Source organism: Trachurus trachurus (assembly GCF_905171665.1).
Source record: "Trachurus trachurus genome assembly, chromosome: 12".
NCBI lineage: Eukaryota > Metazoa > Chordata > Actinopteri > Carangiformes > Carangidae > Trachurus > Trachurus trachurus.
This window is the reverse complement of record NC_139908.1, coordinates 14620924-14643962: the sequence shown is the minus strand read 5'-3', so window position 1 is coordinate 14643962 and position 23039 is coordinate 14620924. Positions and strand designations below refer to the sequence as shown.

Here is a 23039-nt window from a genome sequence, read left to right as displayed (position 1 = left end):
AACCACCTTGTCAACCATGTCTAAAGTGAACACATGTTGCTTATAATGCCAGACCTAGAACTGGCTTGGCCTTAAACTCAATCAGCACCAAGCGATTTGTCAGTTCCAGGCTTCAAAATAACTATTGCTGTACGTTTACACATTAAAATTTTATTTCAGTTTTACGCTGGGAGATCAATTTGTTCTCAGCCAGGCGCTATCTCTGCCCTGCACACTTGGCCTATGTAAATCTGCATGCCGAGTAAGGATCCTATTAAGTTCGAAAGTTCCACAGTGTTATTCCATTATTGTTATCTGCTTCCACCTGTTAACAGCAGAAGCTAGGTGATGATGTGACATGTATTTTTTCCATTTGTACTGTTGCCGTGGCCTTGATAAGGGTGTCAGCATGCCCGTGTCAGAAAAAGGAAGTGGGAGGGTTCAGAGGGCACCGAGCAACCTGATGGCAGAATTGTCAATAGAGCATGTTGGTGTTGGAGACCAGGAATCTGACACCACCTTCTCGCAAATGCTGCCACTTGGAGTGGCGTCTCATCCTGAGTGACGGTCTACGAGACGCCAGGCTCTGACACCTCCTTATCACTGTGGCATGGAAGCGGGCAGAGAGAGGCCCGCCAGGCATGTGACCCTAAAGGGATGGGGGATTAAAGTTGTGAGGTGGACAGCACTGTAATCACCTGACTGTGAAACAGGGCTGCACAAATGATCAGAAATTGCCCAGTGAATATTTTTGTTTTGAGATTTTTTTTTATTTTTACACCCATAATAACATTAATGTTGATGTGAGAACCAAAAGCAGGATATGAATGGATGGAGCAGTTCACAGCAATGTTAGGGTAAGAGAAATCATACATTTTTCAGACAAGAAGCCCTGAAGAGCTCCAAGACTCTCTGAAAATTCACTCCTAGTCATAATCCATCAAAAAAAAAAAAAAAATCTGCAAGTTTGGCAAAAATAATAATAGGCAAACTGTCACAGTCATTCAGTCATCTCAGTGGCTCCAGCACGCCAAAGGACACAGAAACAAAAGCATTTACAAATCTGCAGCATGTATATCTAGTCATAAAGCATTTGACAAGGCTGTGATTCAATTACAATTGAATTTAAGAGGCTTGTCATGTTTTTTTGTTTTCTTTATCATTCTATCAGTAGTGCAAATAATTGATATACAGTATGGTGGCTATCCTTAAAATAAAGATTTTAATATGGGGGGGACTCAGCATTTGCATTAGGAATAATTTCTGCCACTACAAAATGGTGGAGCTGGGGAAAAAAGGATCTTTTGAATAGGGTCTGTGCTGAAAATTCAGCAAAAATACATCTAGATAAGGTGCTGTGTTAAACACAATGATCAATATTCTGTTACAGGAGCCACACTAAGGTAACACACACTTCAGTGAGGATGTGTGCGATTCTGCACCTATAAACTTCTGTGCTTATATGGGCCTCACACACATACTTCCAAATTATGTCACTGTAGTAGATATCAGTGCTGCAACAATTAACCCTTTATAACCTTACTAACACAATGGAGCTCACCAAATCTGAAACTGATAGAACAGCTATTTTTATTTCATCATGATGATCAGACATTTGCTTTTTTCTCCCCTCTGATGTAACATAATGGTTTATTACTCTCATTCACAATAAATTATGGAACTTATCCAGAAACACTCTAATATACAAAAGTTGCTGTGTAACTGTCTAAATAGATCTGCAGCATATCTTTAAAAGCTTCATATATTATTCTATATTCATCTAATAACTGATTTACCTTTATACAATTGCAAATTTACATCATATATCATCTGCACAAATTTGTGTCCATAACTAATTTACAACTAAGTCCAGACTTGTGTTTTTACACACCACTGTATGAGATTGTAGATATTGTGGGAAAAAGCACATGAGAGGATGTGTGCGATTTGCAGTCTCTATCTCTGTGTAATAGCATCACGTTGGGGACTATCTGCATCCACACTCTGTCACCACCATCCCCTCATACTTGTGGTTGAAAGTGATCACCCCATTATCGTGATAAAGGAGTGAGATGGGCTCCAGCTTGGTGGGCACACAGCAGGCACGCGATGCTCTCTTTGGACTCTTAACACTCAGCAGAGTCTGGACTATGGCGTGTTTGGTAGGCGAGACCTCGGAGGTCATAGGTGGGTTGCACACGCCTTTGCACTCATATGCTTCGTAGCCCAGGGGCTGGATGATCCACGTATCCCAGCCGATGTCTTTAAAATCCACAAAGAGTGGGGTCCTCTTGCACGGCTCGCTCTTAACATTGCGACGGATTCGGGGAGGTGTGTCATAGATAAGGTTGGACTGCAGTTCCATGAGGGACTGTTTGTCCAGCTCGTCCTGGTTGCTTGCGTGGCCGGTGTTGTGATCAACGTGCCCCCAGAATGCTTCCTGGCTCCGGCCCATGTTTTCCGGAAGGTCATTCTCGTGGTCGATCATCTGGTTGAGCTCTTTTTTATCCTGTTTGTGATCTCTGCTCTGATCATCTGAGAATATAATCATCACTGCATTGTGTTTTCCCTCCACGCTCCTGCCGATATCAATCTCAACCAAACTCTCCCCCTCCTCTCTGACCTCTTGTGTGGCCCCTTCCTCCTCTGACCCCAAACAGTCAACGTGAACCTCCAGCCGATGAGTTCCACACCCCGATTTCCGCCAGAGTGTAACCACATGAGTCAGGTCAAACGACACCCAGTTGTTATCTGTGGCATGAATATGCTTTGTCACCAGTTCCTCCAAATCCCTCATCTCCACCACCTCCTCTCTATCCCTCCTTCTCCCTTCTTTCCCCACCTCTTTTGTCCAAACAACGCCCTCATGTATATTGTAAATGGTCACCTTGCAGTCAAGGCCAGAATACGGTCTCTGGGCCCTCCGGACCAGGGTGAAAAGGCGAAGCTCAGCTATTGTTATGTGCTCGTGGTGGGGCATGGAGATGTTGAACAGCAGGGGATGTATCCGTACACCCCTGGCAGTTAAACTGTAGGGGGAGGAATCTGAAATTAAAATATCAATAACTGTCTCAGTGCCTTTTGTATGCATTTCCATAATCAAAGCTCAAGTTAAACTTTTAAATATTAAAATTCACCCTTGAATCAAATACACAGTTAACCATTATACATGTATTTTGTTTGTTTGAAACATGTTATTCCTAATTGTTTAAGCTGAATAACTTCTTTTAAATAAAACGCATTCACATTTACACAACTGTAAACCACTGGAATTCATTTTCAAACAAGCATTAACTCTTTATGTTATTGTCTTTGCAATGAAACAAAAAGTGTAACATTTCTGCATGCACTGTGCACAAGATTTTTGTGGTGTTAAACAAAACAAATTTGTACCTTCATTCTTGAAACTGCGCACAATGTTGGCTGAGGGCACAGAAGTGCGGTCATTGGCAAATCGGTTGTAGAGCTCCAGCATGTACTCTGGTGTCTCCTTATGGGCGGCGAGGGGCCTGGGCTGGGGCCTCAGTTCTGTCAGGTTCAGTGTGGACAGAAACTGGCTCAGAAAGTCCTGTGCATCAAGAAGCGGATTATCACCCACATCCCTCCCGACTGATGCCCTCTGATGGTTCTCAGCAGACCTGATGGGACTGCTCAAGCTCAAACCAGTCAACAGCAGGAGCAGGACAGTCAGAGAGCGGATAAAGCCAAGGTTGGAGAAGACTGAAGCGGCCATGGTTGAGTGGAGGAAAGGCTTAGATCCAAAGACTTAAGAGTATCAGATGAGAAGATGTGATGGATCCTTTGCAGAGGATACTTGCAACCAGTTCAACGTTTTGTGGGAGGACTGTCCTCCGTGAAAGGACAACAGGTTGCTATTGGGGGCAAAGAGAAAACAGCTTTGCCCTTGTTGATCTTGTGGCTTGGTTCTGAGGGCAGGGCTGTGCCGTCCAATGTGCTGTGCTGACATGTGTGGAGATGTCACTGAGGCCCTGCTCGGCCCTCCTCTCTCTCTCCCCACCAGGAATTTATGGCAATCCATAATTTCTACTGATATTGGGTCTCATTTTAATGTTTGCCTTTCTCTTATTGAACCACTGATGAAACCTGCCAGGCTGCAGTGAATTTAAATTAACACGTGGTTCATTAACTCCTATATGTTACACCATTCATTATTAATAAAGTAATAATGGTACCCTTGCAAACATTTTTTTTAAAGTTAATGGTAACACTCTGGAAATTATTACTCATTCAGTTCAACACAGAAATGATATTATATGTATAGGATAATATCCTCTCTCTTTTTTTGATAAATCTGTTATTAATTAGCTATATTGTTAATGTACACTTTGCAATCTCCACAAGAGGCCAGTGTAGACTTAATATCTGTGTTTCTGCCACCAGAAAAACAAATGCATAAAACATTTTCACTGGGTGATGAGGAGGCTGATTTTACCTCATTTATATGTGGTTTCAGCTAATTAATGGTTTTGGTTTTTTAATAATGGCTGTCTAACAATTGCACATATTGACATTCCATGCCATCACACCAACACATTTCATCACACCAACACAGAAAATGCACTAAACATGATTATTTGGTCCTATAACCACTTGTAGACTTCAAGATTTATGAATTATTCATCCAGTGGATCAGAGTTAATGAGCTCTACCATTTAACATGTTCTTGTTTTTGTGTCATATTTATATTTGCAAATTTTTTGCAAACAACTAGTTGTATTCTCAATGCTGTAATCAGATATTGTTTATTTACCTCCATTATTACAATAATGGCTGCAGAGAAAGGTCACATTATAGCCAGGCAGGTTTGCATGCTTAATTTGTTAAGCCTTTCTTACTGTATAAAATATGTCCAACACACTCCTAGTTGTTAGTTTCAACTTGAGTCCACTGAGAGTTCAGTGTGTTTTTCCGACTGCTCTCCTTGAATAATTAAATAAATTTGTCAGAGTTTTTTGGCCTGTGCACCTGTGGTTTGGCACAGACTTTAGCTCTGTTCAGCGAGTGGTCTAAAAACTTGCTCATCACAGTACTGACCTCTTTCACAGCTGACAAATGCTGCTAATTGGCACTTAGCCCCATAGAGCCCACCTTTGTAGCTGTGTTTGTAAATTAAGATGTTTTAAAGTTGAAGTTCTTGTACAAAGAATAACATTTTGTAAATAAAGCCTGAACTTGAAATCAGTGAATGCATGTGTCCTGTTGGATCATAAGAAAGAGAAATTCAAGATTCTGAAATGGAAAAGTAAATAAAATCCAGTGTCTAATAAAAAAGTATTTACAAATAGAAATGAGAAATTATGCACATCATTTATTTTCATTTTTCATTCAACATCGCAATGCAAAAAGGACCACTGCAAAGCAGAGTTGTATTGAATGTAGGACCACTTACTGGTATTAGCTAATACACATCAATAACCTTTAATTAATAACATGGGTATTACAATAAATATTACAATATAAATGCCTTCATTTGGAATATTAACAGTCCTTTGTTACACATTTACAATCTCATTTCACCTATCATGAAACAAATGGAAATAGAGACAATTTGCTAATGACTGCACATTCTAGTCTGATGATGCATTTGTCAAGTATAAACTGCAAATAATTTTGTATGTTTTAATGACTAGGCTGATGAGAGCCCTAATCCTAATGATCTCAAACACTGACCAAAAATATTTCTAAAATGATTTTATATCAGAATCTTCTTTAGCCCAGAACCCATGGGGATGGACAACAACAGATCCACATGTCACTTTAGGTCTTAAGAGGTTGACAAACTAGGAGTATTACAAATTATCTCTTACTTGTGTAGCAGTAAAATTTTAATTGTACATGTCATATATTCTTTGGAGTTTTGATTCACTATAGTTTGCATATTTAGGCTATTTCAGATGTCATAAGTAATCCATCCATCAGGTGTAGTTGTACATCATCCTAAATGACAATAATCCATCAAATCTATTGCCAAATAATCTCTGTAATAAATACATGTAAATGTTTGGCACATTACTTCCTGTAAACAAAGAAAAGTAGTTTAAACTGAATGTGTTTCTCTGTCTGTACAATAAAGATCCAATGGCACAAATCTGGGTTTCACCGATGGAAAGTGTCTCTGCAGGATTTAACTTGCTTCAGTGGCTGTGTTGTCGTGTTTACACCCAGGAGTCCAGCGGTGGAGGTTTGTTATCCATGAGGCCCACTGCAGGCCTGCCAGCTCTGATGAAGTGTTTTCTTTCACTTATCGCCTGGGTCAAGAAATATGCAAACAGCCATTGTTAGCCAATTTGCATGAAAAGCCCTGATAGTTGCAAGCACAACTGTTTAAAAGAAAACCCTATAAAACAAAACTTGTGCTCTGCTTGTCCTCTATAACAGGGACAGGTTATGAAGTCAGTTAAAAGCAAATGAGGCTGTATGCAAAACAATCATGAAGTCATAAAGTCTTTCAAATATCCACAAACTGCGCTTGTATTCAGTAAACTGAATTGGCAGATTACCTGGAGAGCATCTCTTTCCACAACCGGCGCCTTTCCATCTCCAACTCTATCATTTGGCTCTAAGCTGGAATATACATCTGCAAGAAAAAGTAAACATCATATAGCAGCAGACAATGTGGTTCTTCTAGAAACTCTGGAGTTTAGCTCTTATAGCAAGTTACATTACTAACAGACAAGTGAATTGCCAATTGAAAATCCTCCTCTAATTAAGTATCGTTATATATATGTATAGATCACCAAGCATCATCTTGTAAATATGTTTCTATCTTTCAGTTTTCACAATATTGTCGGGATGATATAAAAAAAAAAGGTTAGATTAACATGGATCCTCGTTAACGACAATCATACACCAATAAACCGGCATGCTATGTGGGTTTTCCCTCTTTTTTATTAACATTGCTTGACATTACTTGACTTACTATTATCAAATGAGGCCCTAATAAAGACCACACTATGTGGCTTACTGATGAAAATGTAACTTTCCAATCAGCAAATGTATATCCAATTGAGACTAAATGGCTTTTCCTCCTGCCTGTGTGTCCTTGCTGCTGTTTTTATTGCTACCACTCAGAGCAGGTCCTGTTCTGTGTGAATGAGGTTACGTTCGCCTATTTAACCATTCTTCAAACATTTCACTGTGAAACAATAAGACTGAAAATATGCTAAATCTTTCATTGCTGTCTGCAGGCGCCAACAAACCCCACATCAACAATCATTTTTCACAACAGGCCAGGAGAAAAGATGTTGAAAAAGAGCAGTAAATCCAATTAGCAAATTAATACATATTTTCAGTATTTATTTAGATTCAAAACTAACAGGATTTGTCACTGTGTTGGTGTTGAGCAAACATTTAGCAATGCTATATTTTAATATTTTGCCATAGCAAAGCAACTTCATTCTAATCCGTTCCTAATTCATAAGTGTATGACAATATTAACTGCAACTAAATATGATTGGGACATGATATATAGCCAACACTTGTGTCAACACCTCAAGTGTAGATACTGCAAATTAAACAGTATAGGCTGTATACTTGCTGTCCATTTAAGAAGTACACATTCCAAAAGGGCATGTGATCTATTCATTTAGATGCCAGGCACATAAATGGGCAAAAATAATGCAATACTTCATTTCAAGTAGTGAATATCCATTACCCACAGTTTCATATTTCAAAGTGTGTTTAAGTTGAGTTCATAATTCATGAGGCAGCCTTGAGAGAAACTCTCTGTTTTAGTGAGAAGCTAGAGGTCGCTCTCAACATGGCAAAGCGAGTGCCCTGTTGGAATAACGTTCAAATGAAATGTGATGCGTGGTGATGCGTGAGCCTGCTCTGCCTCTGGGAAAAACTGCTCAGGCTAATAAGCCAAGTCGGTGCACTGATAACCTTGGCAGCACACCAATGGTTTAAGGCCATGTTTCAGAAGAATATGGTCTAGGATTAAAAAACAGCCATTTTCTTTGTCCCTGACATGTCAAGAACCACAGTATGTTAAAAATCACTTTTTGTCCCCTAAGCTGGAGGACACTTTCCTCATTTAGATGATGGTTTAATAACATTTTGCTTAAGGAATGCATGCAATGATTTACTGACCTTGGTTTTTGTCCATGAGAGGCAAGGTGATGTCATCGCTGCTTTGTTTTCCACTCTTGGACTTTTTAGTCACCCCTGTGGTTGTTGGCTTTGAAAAACAAGAAAAGATTAAGTTACTGGATGATACTTTCCTGTTTCTCTTTAACTTAATATAAATGGACATTTCACTGGATTTGATTGGACTGACTTGAACAGAATATTGGGCAGTTACAGAGCAGTGGCTTTGTTTTTCATCACATTTTCGATAAGGCATGTCATTGTGCAATTGAGGTTACTGAACAACTTTCATTATATTTCATATGTTTTATACCTAGTATTTCCTTATGTGTTTGACAGAGGTTTGAATAGTGATCCTACATCAAAATACAAGATGTACTGTACTGTTTTACTCTTTAAACTTTTATGGAAATGGTAAGAAATACCTTAAAGTGGCTCTTGTTCCAGCCTGCCTTCATCAAAGCATTTCTCAGGTCCTTGTAAGCCCATATTGTCTGGAGCACATGGGAAGCTGCCTTGGTCTCCCGTGCTGATTGGCTGACAGCAAATCAGCAGACATTATCATAAACAACAGAGGACAGCTCTGAGACAATACTGTCCAAATGATTAAAATCCATTTCTGATTGCCCCGGGATGATGCTCATAATATCATAAATTATTGTATCAAGCCTGTGTCAGGAGTACGAACAGATATTAAGCATCTGCAGCAAATTATACTCTAATACCAGAGCATATTCCTCTATCTCTTTATGTTTCCCGAAGTTAATTTGATGTGGTAAAACATATTGGCTTTGATTGTTGAAAGACAATTACATACCTGGACTTGTTGATAGCCACTAGTTTCTGCACGGCATGACCCTGTATGAGGGCTCGGGCGTTCTCTGGGCTATCAGTGATGATCTCATGGATAGTATTCAGAATAGACACCACCGTATCTCCATCAAGATTCTTGGCTGGATGCTGCTGCCCACATGGCAGATTACCGACAAGGTCCCTCAAAGCATAACTCCCTTGTAATCACAGACAGCATAGCAAAGTTAGTGTGAGTGTGCAGGTGTAGAGTCGTATGTATGCAGCTGTTTAGAATTACAAGCCTGAACCTATTAGGTCTTTATTCCTTCTGTCCATGGCCAGGTTGCGAAGAGCGATAGCCACAGCTCGCACCACTTTGTCCACATCTGAGCGCAGCAGCTCCACCAGAATAGGCAGCCCTTTCTCTTTTCTCACTGTGGCTCGGATGTAGCTTGACCACTAAAAGCATAAACACAGAATATATAGCTTATTGTTGTTGGCCTTGGCGTTTTTACAAAATATCGGTGTGTTTCAAAAAAAGAAAAAGAAAAAGAAATGGCCAATTATACCGTAAGTAAGACCCAAGTTCTATGCTCTCAATTGCCCTCTTGTGTATGATGTAACTCAATTTCAAAATCCAAGCATTTTAAAACTCCTTTAATCTGAGTCCTGCCCCAGCGTTGATGTTAAATTATAGTGACAGTCATGGCACGGTATATCTTGGCAAAGCACATTATTTGACAGCCCCATGGATCCACCTGGGGTCCATGGCAGTAAAAGTGATTTTTGATCATGTCGGCTGGTGACAAAGTCAATCTAGCTAGTCCAGTTAGATTAAGATGATCAACCCTGTATCTCTATCTTTCTGCATACTTTGAATACTGATGCAGCCTCCGAGACAAATCCTGGATCTGGTCCATGGACAGTGTATAAGGACATTAGGACACTATGACAGCAGCAACGGTAATCTTCTTGAGATACAGACTTTCAGCAGCAAGCTCTAGATGCAATAAACTTATTTTGAGTGGGCGTCTAAGCATCTGAGGAAATAATCAGCCACTGATGCACTACACATGAGCCAACCAAGCGTCCACATTTTGAACACTCACAGCCCACTGTCCTGCAGCGAGGTTCTGCAGGGCTCCTGCGGCCGCCTCCAGCGTGTTGTGGTTGTGGCTGCAGGTGAGGAGAGAGAGGTAGAGCCTCACCACCTCTGGCTGGTACAGCAGCTCCAACCCTTCAACAGAAAGGCAAAGAAAGTGAGGGATGACATTCAAGCAAACGATCTGCATAAGAGACTTAAGACTGAAATAATAGTGTCCCTAGTAATTAGCTTTAATTCAGTCACTAAATCGTTCTGTATAAATGTTAGCATTGTTCCAGAAGGTCAGTAGATAAAGAAAATCAAGATTCATTTGATTAAACTCATAGACAATTACAACTCTAGTAGACTCCTGCAGCATGTTCATACTGTGCCAGTGGATGAAGCTGGGCGGCTGAGTAGTATAAAGCTGACCCAGGACCGTAACATGCTTGTCATTCTGATTTGCATTCACTAGCTGCAGAGTGGGAGGCATAAGCGAATCTCTTTTCTAACGGCAGCCAGATTCATATATACAGTATTCAGCTCTATTGTACTATTGAAGGATTTTTTTCCACCCCTCTCTCCACAGTTTCTATATACAGGGTGCTTTCATGGTTAAAAACAGCCATGCAGCTTAAGTGTCAGTGTCCGTTGTGTGCACATAGGTCATGTAGAGGCTTGAGCAAATTCCTGTGCCTGTCTTGTATTGCTGGAGGAAATGTTCCTCCTCTAGATGTTGCTAGATAAAAGTGTTATCAGTCCTTCAGTTGGTGGGTCATTTTGTTTTAGTAATGAAACTCTCTTCAAGTGGTGCAGGTGCTGGTGTGTGGCTTTGCATTTAAATGAATTCTCTTTCAGGCCATGCCAATGTCATGCATACAAAGCAAATAAAATTACACAGAAAGCAGGTAAAAAATGCTGTATAATATTATTTTGATGATGTATGATAAAAGAAAAAACTCTTTATAATGTATCTGCTTTTAATGTATTAGTAATAATCCTAACATATCAGTATTAAAATATTGTGATCAGGATTTAAAAAAAAAAAATACTAATATGTTTTCAGACATCATATACCTTTCATCAGTTCTGTACGTTTAGGTAAATCCAATGTACCGTATTTTCTGTCCATTAAGCCATTTTTCCAACCTGCACATCACAGACACACACATGCACACAAATACAAACACCAGTTTTCAATACGTCAGATCACGTCACCAAATTCAATGAGATGTTGAATCACAAAACATTAGTGGCACGAAAATATTCAAGAGTAAGGAGGATACTGACCTTGATTGAACCACTCCTCTGGTGAATAAAGATTGAAAGGAAAAGAGGAGGGAACAATGTCAAAGATTAGATTATGATGGAGAAGGACACAGCAGCAGAAAACAGGGCTCTTCTTTGTGGTGAGGAAGGACTGGATCTATCTGGGTAATGTTTGGCTCAGTGCAGCATCTGTCTGTTTTAAACAATGAGCTGAAAGGTTAGCATTGGTGAAAAGCTATAAAAGTTTAAATCGCAATCGACTGTAACCCTGTCGTTAGTCCATTAATGTGCTCCCTCCAGCACAAACAGCTGCGGCCTAATAATTACTAGTACATCAGCTATAATTGAAATTGTTTTTTACGTCGGCTAACAAATCACTGCCAAAACTTTTCTCACAGTTTAAAACCCTCCTGTTTGTTGCATCAGTTGCATGGTGTAAAAATCACATAACTGATGTAACAAAGTATGAGCACGCTTTTTCAATTTGGAACTTGGCATTCGTCCTACAGAGCAAAATCTATCATCAGCTCCTGCAAAGGCTGATGAAATATTCAAGTTCTCATTGGCATAAAAGGGGGCAAGAAATGTGAAGCCGATGCTCGAGGGTAGGACACGTTGAAAGTAAATGAAAAATTTCAAACAGAAAAAAGGTAGGTTTAGAGGAGACACCGGTAGATTGTGCAACTGTTAAGGGGAAATTAAGAATGTATATCTCATGTAAAACTAAATAAATTTGTAGGGAGCGTTGGGAAGTAGGAAGAAAAACAAAGCTGACGTTCACCTAATTTGAGTTGTTGAAGAGGTTGTTTATGTTTTCTCTCGGGTTTCTTGCTAAGTAATGAGAGAGGTCGGGACTAGCTTGTTTGCATGCTAACTTCAGTAGAAGAAAAGACACAATAGAGACACGAGTTTATTGCTTTACACTCTGGAGACATCTCTTGGTGTAAAGGACTAAAGTTTGATGTTAAACTTGTAATTTTCCTTCTAAACAGGTAAGCTAGCGGCTGTTGACGGCGCTGGCAGCCATGATAGCAAAATTTAAAGTTGCTATTTGAATTGTCGCACATGTATTTAAAGGGCAACTATGCAAGTTTGGTCGCTTTTCCGCTGTTTTGCTAGCCCTCCTCCTGGCCATGTGCATGTGTTTTTAACAAAGCCGGCAAGAAAGCAATCCATGGAGCGGTGGATAACAACAGCTGTTTAATTCAGGTAAAAATGTGGCATGCTAAAGATCTTGCATAGTTCCTCTTTAAGCCAAAGAATCAACTTGGAAAAGTAAAGATAACCACTGGTGATTAGTCCGAGGTTCTCACTTTTGTGTTCTACCAACCTTTAGGTCTTTTCCCGCCGAAACAGTCCGGCTCATTCTTCTTCTTTTGATGCCCTACTGACCTCATCAGGTGGTTGGCATGGGGCTCCTGACAACGCTCAGTTCCCGGTATTTCTTTGTGAACATGGTATGACAGGTTTCGCAGAATGCAGACGCAGTTCTCCACTGACTAAAATGTGAACAATGACAGAGGGATGAATCAAACACACTGTGCAGAAGGTTTAAGTACATTAAGAGTTGTGCAGGTGTTTACACCAGCTTAATTCGTCTTTGGATGAAACTGCATTGATTTTTTTTCTCTAATCAACATTAAATATAAATTACACTACTCCACCCATAGTTTGATGACTGGCTTTGCAATAAATGGCCAGATGAAATGAAATTGTCTACAGTCTATTAACTTTAATTTGATGCTTAGTCAGTGAAGTATCAGAAACAAGTGCCAGGGGATTTATTGCTGTTAGAAATGGAGGAACTACTAATTGACTGTCTCAAAGTGAGAACTCACTTGATGGTGTCTAAAAAGGAAAGAAAATTAACCATCAATTGCAATATAGCTACTAATAGTTTAATTTAAACTGTTTGTTTTGCCTTGTTTTTTACCGGGGTTCCAGGTTTGATATCCTATTGTTTTGGTAACTTCAATTCATTCAGTTTGCCTCAGTTTACTTTGTTTTTCTTAAATCTCAAAACACAAGTAAGTGTGATGTCTGTGTCAACCTTATTGTCAGTATCCTTGTTGATAACGGATGACTGAAGGGCATGAAGAAGTGCATCCACCAGCCCCTGACAGTCCCTCAACCTTTGTCGAGCGTCCGCCCCGTCTGAGCTGACGTTCCTACAGAAACAGCCGTTATTAGCAGAGCTGAATAAACAGGTTCTGTCACAGATCAGCTTTCAGGCGATGTTGTCATTTGTTCTTTGAATAGCAGCTATACCTCAGACATCCAGAGGTGTTCTTGAAGACCGTGGTCCACTCGGCGCTCTGCAGTTTGGAGGGGTCGGCTGAGTCTCTCCTCCAGCCTGAGTGCGGGATGATGATTTCATCAGTCAGTGTTTGAAGCCCGTGGTTGATTACTGTCATTTTCAGCGGCTCATGCGACGAGAGGTTCCACAGAGTGCCTGCAGGAGAGAAAATACAAAAGTTGTGGAAACAAACAAAGGGATTGCCAGATATTGCTTCATGAAGACACAGGAGTTTTAATGTACCTGTGACCAACTCTTTCACCTCCATGCTGCTGGATTTCCTCAGCAGTCTGACTAAAGCTTGAATACCATCACAACTCTTGATGGCAATCTTATTATTGTGGTCTTTTCCAAAAGATATGTTGCGCAGAGCACCACAGGCCTTGCGGTGGACTTCCGGTTTAGGATGGTCCAGTAATTCCACCAAGATCGGCACCCCGTTGAGCTGACGGACTTCCTGCTTGATGCGATCATTCTCATAACACAGGTGCTGCAAATAAGCAGCCGCGTTGGACTTGACCGGGTCCATAGGGTGGCTGAGCATCGAGATCACCTCATGTAGGTTGGGGTCTCTCCAGCGCGGGTCTCTGCGGATGCTGTCCAGGCTGACCATGCTGCTGCGTTTGTGGGGGAACTGCAAGGTTTGCGCACGGCACATAGCCTGGAAGAAAGGATTCAGGTTCCCCTCCAGCTGGGCCATAAAGGCATCATCATAGCCACCTCTTAGGAGACAGAGAAAGTCATGCAGGACAAAAGTACACAATCATCCATCTTGAATTCTTAATGTTGGATCTTTTGGTAAATGCACATTCTTGAAGATAATTAGAGAAGACTCATACCACTATCTGTAAACTAAGCAGCAATTAATTATGATTGGAGATAGGGGAAACAGCTAGCCTAAATACCATAAGTGAATTCCCAAAATGTCCACCTATTCCTTTTGTACTCAACAGGTTGAATGGAAAGGTTGGATCATGGATGGCGTTTCTGAGTCTAATAGACTGAGCTTCAGTGACTTTAACAGCTTGAGTGACTTGCTTGTATCTTTTGTAAACAGCTCTGTCACTTTATACGGGCTAAGGAAAAGCTCCTGGCAGGCAATAACAGGTGAAACCTCCTTATTTATTGACTTTGCAGCAGGTTGCCTGATTGATACCAGCTGCTACTTAACTGCTGTCCATCTGTCTTTCTATTGTCCAGGCAGGCTCACATAGATGCGACTCCTGTCTGTCTCTGCAGCCACAAAGTTTAATGAGTATTATCATCACAGCAGAAACAAAATTAGGCCGAGTGTTGATTAGTACTTGTTTGTTACTGCAGCAGAATATTCCTTTCTGTACAGTTTCCTTTCCCCTTATGTCTCCATTGTGGCACCTGAATCTCGGCACAGCTCCAATTTTTGAATTAAGTAGTTATTCAGGATTTGGAACCTGGAAAAAGACATAAATGTCAAGATGTTTTATTTATTATATATGCATCTTTGCATTCAGGGCTTTGAAACTGTGAGTTATAAGTGATTCACACTCCTAACTAATTTGATGTAGGCACTCATCTGTTTTTGATCCTGGCACCATGGAAACCACAAGAGTCCTTGAAAGCCGTTCGCACAGTCTGCTCCTGTGGGATCAATAAAGTTTGATTTAATGTGCCGTCTTCTTACCTGGTTCTCGAGGGCTCTCTGAGGAGCTCCATGGTGGTAATTGGCCTGAACTGGTGAATCCCTCCCAGTGTTGGATAGCTAGCAGTCGGGTGGTCAGGCTTCATGTCCAGAGGATTTTCTCCCCGTTCACTGAGGCCATCATCTTCTGTCTGGCTTGTGAGTCCGGCAGGGGCGTAGCTGTCCCTGAGGAAGGGTAAGGTGTAGTGAGCCCCAGGCTGGAAGTTTTTGGCGGGCCAGTAGCTGTGGAGGGTGGCACGGGACAGGCTTCCATATCCCGGCGCACACAAGTCGCCCCCGATGCCTCTGTAGGTGTCAGGCAGCGTGTACACTCTGCTCTGGCTGTCTGCATTCACCGGCTGAGGCTCCCCAGGCTGCAGTACCACGTGAGGTTGTGGGACCGCTGTGGGGGTGCTGCTGATGGTCATTGTTGTTGGTGTAACACACACGGAGGGTACAGTGTTCACTTCAGGGATCGTTTGCTCAGTGGGAGTGTTATCTTGAACCACTGGGGTCGATGTGACATCGGGTTTGTCTGGTGTTTGGAAGGTCTCCTGTTGTGTCTCTGACGACTCTGGGGTTTCAATCGGGGTCTGTTCACCTTCCTGTTCCACCGTCTTGGACTCCTACAAGAATTGAGGCATCACAACTATTATCTCCACAACCTGAATCACTCAAAATAAAAAAAAATCCCTCTGGTCTGCCTGTTGTGCAGCGTTCCTCCATCGCCTTTTAATGCCATCAAATTGCTATGTCTACAGTCACAGCAGGAACCATTTGGTCTTAATTTAGTTGGAACAGAGCAAACATGTTCCTCTTACCCACAGTGTGTATTTATTTCTCATTTAAACTGTATAGCCCACCCCAGACCATTTTTCATAGTGATGATCAATCAATCTCATTTCAGCACTTCCCTGGCTTTGTGAGCCACCACCAGTAAATAATGAATTCTTCTCTCCAGCCAAAGAATAATGAATTCCCCTTCTTGAAAATGAGTTTAGATTGGACTCTGATGAAACAACTTGAGGTCCAGCCACTGTTCAGAGGCAGAGTAAATTGCAGGAAATTTAATTGTCTGGTTTAGTCAGTTGATTCTTATTTTTAACTCTTCCATTGCAGAGTGTGAGCAAAACGTGTTGCATGTAAATATGTAAGGCTCAGTGAAATAGAATTAAGTGTTATGATAGAATTGCCCCAGAGGGTAAATTGGCTTCCTCTACCTGTCCTTGTAACTGAAACTAAGTAAAATGGTTGTATAATACATCATACATTGATTAAAGTAAGTAAAAAAAAAAATTATAAAAAGTTTTCTCATTTATCTTGTAACTTTAAATCACATTGCCACTTACAGCTTATCTCCTCATCTTTCATATGTTGTGATTGATTCAATCTCACCAGGCAGAATTTAGCTGCATTTCAGTCTAGAAACAGTGTCATTTATAGATAATTATAGTTTGGGGGGGGGAATGACTCCTCTGTGATTTTATAACAAACTGCTGGAAGTAAGTAGGTGACAGAAATGTGACCAAGTGTTAAGTCATGAACCTCAGTGTCAGTCTGCAGCGGGGTGTCTGTCTCTGTGGAGCTCTCATTGGTCGAGGTCATCACAGAGGCGATGGAAGTGGGCGTGTCCAGCTCGTCATTAGCAGACGGAGTATCCAGAGTGGCCTCTTTAGCCTCCTGTGGTAAAGATAGTGGAGGAGGGCCCTCTGAACTCTGCTCCTAAACCACACACACACACACACACACACAACCGAGTTACACGCTGTAGTTGAGCAGCATTGCTTCAACATCTTTTGCACATATCCTGTTCGCCGTACGTGTTTACATCACACACAAATAGGGTAATGATAGAGGGGTAGACAATCCTGTGATAGCACTCCATGTCATTAAGGCTGTCTACACACGATAAAGAAGCTGCACTTGACGCTGGGTGTTGAGCAGATCCAGTGCTGAGAGCCTGACGCAGTTCCACTCCATTATCACATAATTTGTATAATTTGAAATATGAACTGTTCAATTCATGCTGAATAATGCCAATATACACACTTAAATTACACTGATATAATGTCTGGAAAGGCTCACATTTTCCCAGTGTTTAAACTTTTTGGTGAACTGTAATTTAATCTGTCCGTGGGAAAACAGTGACAAAGTCATTCTGCCACAAATCGTGTGTAGACCGAAGAGAGAGACCTAATAAAGAATGAGAAATGCCATTTATTACTTATTTAATTAAGTAGTTGTGTGGATTCATTCATTGTGTGCAGACTAGGATGACTATATCAGTTTGCATATTCCTATCAGGTAATAACTGCTTTGAGTATATTGCATGATTGGTTAGTTAATTATATGTGCACTGGAGTGTGCGGTCATTTATTTTATCCATAATCGGAAATTCCCAACATTTCAGGTTCAATTGCTGTTTAGATTTGCTCCTTAGCCTACTTAAAATGGATACAGGTATCGCCCAAGTTTCTGCGTACTTGTTAAAACTTTTATAATGATTTCAGGGAGCAGATTTCCTCTGTTTTTTTTTTTTGACATGTTTAAAAACTGACAGCCTGCGTCTTGAAGGGAGGCTTTCAAGGATCAAGACAAAAAAAAAGGGAAGAATAAGGAACAAAACCACTGCATGTTTTCTACACTTCAACTGAAATAACTTGCTCTAGTCTTCTTGAGGGCAAACACAAACAAGGTAGTGTTTGGTAATAATGTAGGACAGGATAAAGCAGTGATTTTCCCCCACTGGCACACCTGAAATGGGGCATCTGGATCTGTATTTGGCAAAATAGCTATTCAAATCATTAGTTATTATCAGATTATCTGGGTTTTTTTTATATATATATATATATATATTTACACGTGTGCAGACTTACTGTTATCATCCAAAACTGAAATATTTATGCTTTGAATGCTAAACAGATGTTGGTGTTGCTCAGTGTGTTATGTAAGCATGTATAAAAGGACCCCTGACGAAACACAGCAGCATTGTAATGGCATTGGGATGTGAGCAGCCGGTTGCTGTTGTCATTCAAGCTTTTCGATCTGAGACCCGATTTACCACCTCTGACTCCTAAATCAATAATCCAGCTGCTGCCTCCAGTGCAACATGTGGGTATTTCTGTAATTTCCACTTGTTTATTTCAACTTAAACTCTTTTCTTTTTCGCCAAAACCGGTTTCATTAACCACAGTGGATTAATTATTCAGCAGCTTGGTCGGAGAGAGAACTGGAGGCAGTGTTTGACTCTAAACACATTTCATACAGAATTTCTTTTTCAAAAATTTTACATCATCTCAGCGTGTGCACGAAGAAAAAAGAAAGAAATCTAAGAAATGATTTCACTCAGTCTCTGATAATCTGATACACCTCTTTTAGCCTTGAAGGCCCTCTGGTCACAGTGGGGGATAGGTGGTGGGGGGGGGGGGGGCTTTTCTAAAATCTGGGACAACAATGAAGTAAACAACCCATCAAAACATTTAAGAGTGTAATTGAAAGGTTCCATGGAGTAAAAAAATCAATTATGCTGCATCATTTATGACTCTGTTTATGCTTATCCACTCTCTAAATCAATTTCCATAAAAACAACATGACATTAATCCTATATGCATTCTTGCAGGATGTTCATCAGTAGCGCCATAGATACGACATTTGGCGTGACGTGCTGAGATAAAAGTGTCAGATAAAAACCGAGTAAACTGTTAAAATCTCCCCAAACTCACGTCAGTCTGAGGCTGCGGCATTGAACCGAACAAGTGCTGAGAACTCAACTCCACTGCATTAAATCAGGGCTGCAGTGAACAGCTTTTCAAACAGCCCACCAAACACACAAGAGCCCCCTTCATTTCCGTGTACCAAAATGTGTCAGAGGGAAGAGGAGATGAAAGGGTCACCTAGGAGAAACTGGCAGTGGGGAGATGATCCCAGCTTGAACACCTCTGGGGGGGGTGGGGGGTTGATTGGATATTGTTAGGCAGCGCTAAATGAATGCCTGGCTTAAAGACAGACGGGGTACCACTGTCCTCTACAGACAGCTTGATTAAGGATTTGGAGGACGATAATAGGCTGGACAAGGGCCTGTGTGCTGTCCCCGTCTGATTCAAGCTCCAGGGAAGGCCAGGCCACTGTGAGTCAAAGCTCATTTAAATAACTCACTGCACCATCACTAACTAAGTGTGCTCACACAGCCAAATAGGTCAAGATGATGATTCTGAATCTGACTTAGCTTAGAAAAAGAAAAAGAACAAGAAAAAAAGAGACAAGGTATTGTATAGAGACGTTAGGTGCAGCGATGCAGGAGACTGAATGACATGATTAGCATCTTGTTCCCGTCAACTCTCAGTATTGAGGCCAGCTGCAGCCAGGGTATTATTTTGGGAGACACAGAGTCTGATCTAATGCTGAGTGAGTTCAGATCTTGGTGACCAGCTCAAGGGCACAACAGGCACAAGCCGTGATTCAAACTTGTCATGAATCCAGTCCAGAAAGACAAGATGATTTGAAAAATGGGAGCTCTTAATTGCTCTTAAATCAGCGGGGCAAAGTCATTTTGTAGCGATCAAACTTGAGCATAAATTAGTTTGCAGCTTGTCTTTTATCAGACAATGGGTACTGAAAGGGTAATGCTTCCATGGGATAATAAAACATGACATCAGCCCACTGATGTCAGAAGACATTAGTCGCAACTTTGTCACAACTCATCTGCCCCCCGCTATCTGTTGAATCAGTGGTGCTCGTGTTGGTCACTGCATATATATACTGAATGTGTCGCCGTGCATTGTGAATGAAATGGCAACTGAGATGATGCAGATGCATTAAAAGACTCTTCTCATTTAAGGCTTGTTTCCTGCAGAAACACCAGTGTCCATTATGCAATACATCTTGTTTACCCTTAAATGTAGCCGGGCTGGGATATTCAGAGTAAATACTGATGGGAAATGACAGCCCCGAAAAAAAGGGAGGATGGATTTTCATTCTCAAAGTTTCTATTTGGAGCCTCCTTTCGCTCCTGATTAGGCTCTGATCCTCAAATAGTTAAATACTGCATGGTCAGATTTAGTGTCTCTCTGATACATCATGGCAATACACTTACCAGAGTGTGTGCAGCATTTTCCCCCAGAGGGACAACCTCTCCTCATAATGCAATCAAAGATTATCCCCTTTATAAGCTTGCCTATGCATTTGCACGCATGCACAGCCACGCGCGTGCACAGGCACACACACACACTCACACACACGCACGCATACACACACACACACACACTTGATGGAGATGTTAGCATCATGTCCCCATGCACACAAGGAGACTGCACCGAAACAGCAGTGAGAGGCAAGGAGGTGATGCTATTGATGCCTGCTTCATTCATCATGACAGAGGCAGAATGCATAGCTGTGGAGGGTTACAGTTCTCCGCAGGAAGGAAAAAAAAAAAAAAGAGGGAGGGTACAGAGCAAATAAAGCCATTCCACCACACACTTACCTCTTTCACTTCAGCAGGCATTGCCAAATCTCTTCTGCTTCCCCACAAATGATGAACAAGATTTGTCCCCCAGTGAGATGTCTGTTTCTCTGCCTCTGCTGAATTTTAGCCTTGACTCTCCCTTTCAGCATTTGAGGCAGTTCAAACATGAGCAGCCATCCTTCCTCCCAGCTCTTACTAACACATGTCCGCTCTCCCTCTCTCTCCCTTCCTCTCTCTCTCTCTCTCTCTCGCTCTCTCTCTCTCACACTCCCTCTCTCTCTCCCTCTATTTCTCTTTCTCTCACAAACACACACTAGACGCACCGTGCACACATTTGCTCAACACAGACGTTCTCTCACATACATCCACAAACACACACACACTCATACACACACACACTGAGCAAGAACAAACGCCGGGCTCTCTCCCTCATTACTGCACTCCTCCTCTGATGTGTGCTGCAGTTAATGTGCGCGCTATTAGCAAGGTGCTGAATCAACTGTGTGATGCTGAGCCTGTGAATGGCTTAGGTAAGTGCAGAGCCCTGCAATCCCTGCTGCTCTACCCATATTTTCTGGCATAGCCTTGGTGCGCAGGCAGAGTATACACACATGTGCGCATACAAGCTCTCACACACACACACACACACACATGCACCCACACACACACATACACAGCATTCCCTGTGGGCTCACAACAAGCAGATGCAGCTGGAGCACAGAGCAGCCCGCACTAGTTCGGTCCTGTGTCACCCATGTGCAGCATAATAAGGGGAGAGGGATGGGGAAGGTGCATAAACACTGTATGCAGCACCAGGCAGAGGAAGCCACTCCACGCTGGACTAACAGCGTCGCTCTGCAAACTGTATCAAACAAATCAAACCCCCTTTTTTTTCCCCCTCGCACTGTGTGCCCACAAATCTTCTTTACACGACACCTGCTCGATTCATTGTCATTTGCTGTAAGTGCAAAAATCCAACAAAGAAGATGAATGTAAATGGGGAGTAAATATCCTGCAAGCAGGTTAGGTAAGTGCTGCTTTTTTTTCTTTTTTTTCTCCTTTTTTTATTGAGATGTCGTCACCATAAAATTTTGAATAACTCATTGTATGTCTGTCTTTTGTGAGCTCCTGGCTCGTTCGATTGCATCACTTTTAAAAGCGTCTAAGATTGGCTGAAGTGGAAGTGAAATAATCAAAGCTGATCTCAGACAAAGAGCCACTGCTCTGCTTCACTAAAACACACTGGATCATGGTGGCGTTCAGTGTCTTACTCACTATCTCAATCGCAGAGAAAAGAGAAGAGAACAACAGCAAAGGATAGCTTCCAATTCTCCACCAGGCCACTTGCATTGACAGCAGCAATAATAAAGAATAAAAAATCATCTGCTATCATCCACAGACCAATGCTCTCTATCAGCTGTCTCTCTTATTGATTTAGGAACAGCCCTTACTGTAATATCACTGATCTTGGAGCATTTAGAAACCCTCTGTGGTATGTCTTTCATATCAGTTTGTCTAAATCTTGCACACACATTTGTATCCTTAAGGTTTGTTTTTGTTTAAACCCTTGGTTCAGTGAGCCTCTGCTCATTTTCATTTTATGTAATCCCTGGTTGGCGTCTCCTTGATAGTATCATTCGCACTTTACACATTAGTGCAGCAGCAACAGAAACAGGTGAAGAAGCACTTAAAGAGAAAAACATTGAATTCTGTGTGTCAGACGTCAGATACATAAGAGATAAGATCTATTTCATCAGTAAATCAGTTAAAAACTGAATGGCTTCTCGGGCTTCCTCGTGGCGAGGAGGAAATATTCAGATGTCTCTTTTACAGTAATTATTGAAAAGCAAAAAAAAAAGTATTAGATCCTTTAAAAGTAAAATAAAAGCAACATGCATGAAACAACATGTTTTAACATTGCTGACATGTAGGCCTACAAATGGATCCATTTGTTTCAGAAATGATTACCGCTGCTTGCTGCTCTCCCACTGCTCCATCCCCACACTCAAAGTCCCATCTGATGGAAAATACCAGCACTAAGTGTCTTAATGGTTTTGGGTCACCAATAGCTGTGAGCTGTTTCATTATTCTAAGTACTTGTTAACTGTTTGATATTCTGATGAGGGATTTTTTTAGATAACAGAAAAATGAAAATATAATTATAACATGAAAAATGAAAATAAAAACACTGCCTGGTCCTTTCCTAATTTTCAGCATAAGCTCATTAAAATCAACAAGATCACTGTTAAATAAAGACACCATTAGAAGAGAAATATTTGCCACTCTTCCTCTGAGGGACATGAATAACATTGCAAGGGAATTCAAGGGATGATATTCATTTGTTCGTGTTACCACATATCCAAGCTTACGTTATATTTAGTTATGTTATGCT

General features: G+C 41.2%; 2 protein-coding genes across 2 annotated transcripts; both read right to left on the bottom strand.

The window, feature by feature from the left end:
- Positions 1 to 1966: 1966 nt before the first annotated feature.
- On the bottom strand, positions 1967 to 3712 carry bmp10l (bone morphogenetic protein 10, like; the record flags this gene model as incomplete). The annotated part of the gene is made up of 2 exons (XM_083983051.1): positions 1967 to 3024; positions 3373 to 3712. 2 exons carry the CDS (start codon positions 3710 to 3712, stop codon positions 1967 to 1969), a joined length of 1398 nt encoding a protein of 465 aa, XP_083839177.1.
- A 2443-nt stretch (positions 3713 to 6155) lies between these two features.
- arvcfa (ARVCF delta catenin family member a) lies at positions 6156 to 20835 on the bottom strand (the record flags this gene model as incomplete). Its single annotated transcript, XM_083982998.1, has 16 exons — positions 20666 to 20835; positions 16732 to 16908; positions 15190 to 15812; positions 13773 to 14251; positions 13502 to 13685; positions 13284 to 13401; positions 12564 to 12732; positions 11255 to 11272; positions 11042 to 11113; positions 9990 to 10117; positions 9189 to 9339; positions 8906 to 9098; positions 8514 to 8625; positions 8092 to 8179; positions 6501 to 6577; positions 6156 to 6248 (listed from the first exon to the last, which is right to left on the bottom strand). The coding sequence occupies exons 1-16, from the start codon at positions 20684 to 20686 to the stop codon at positions 6156 to 6158; spliced, it is 2703 nt and encodes a 900-aa protein (XP_083839124.1). The 5' UTR covers positions 20687 to 20835.
- Positions 20836 to 23039: the final 2204 nt, after the last annotated feature.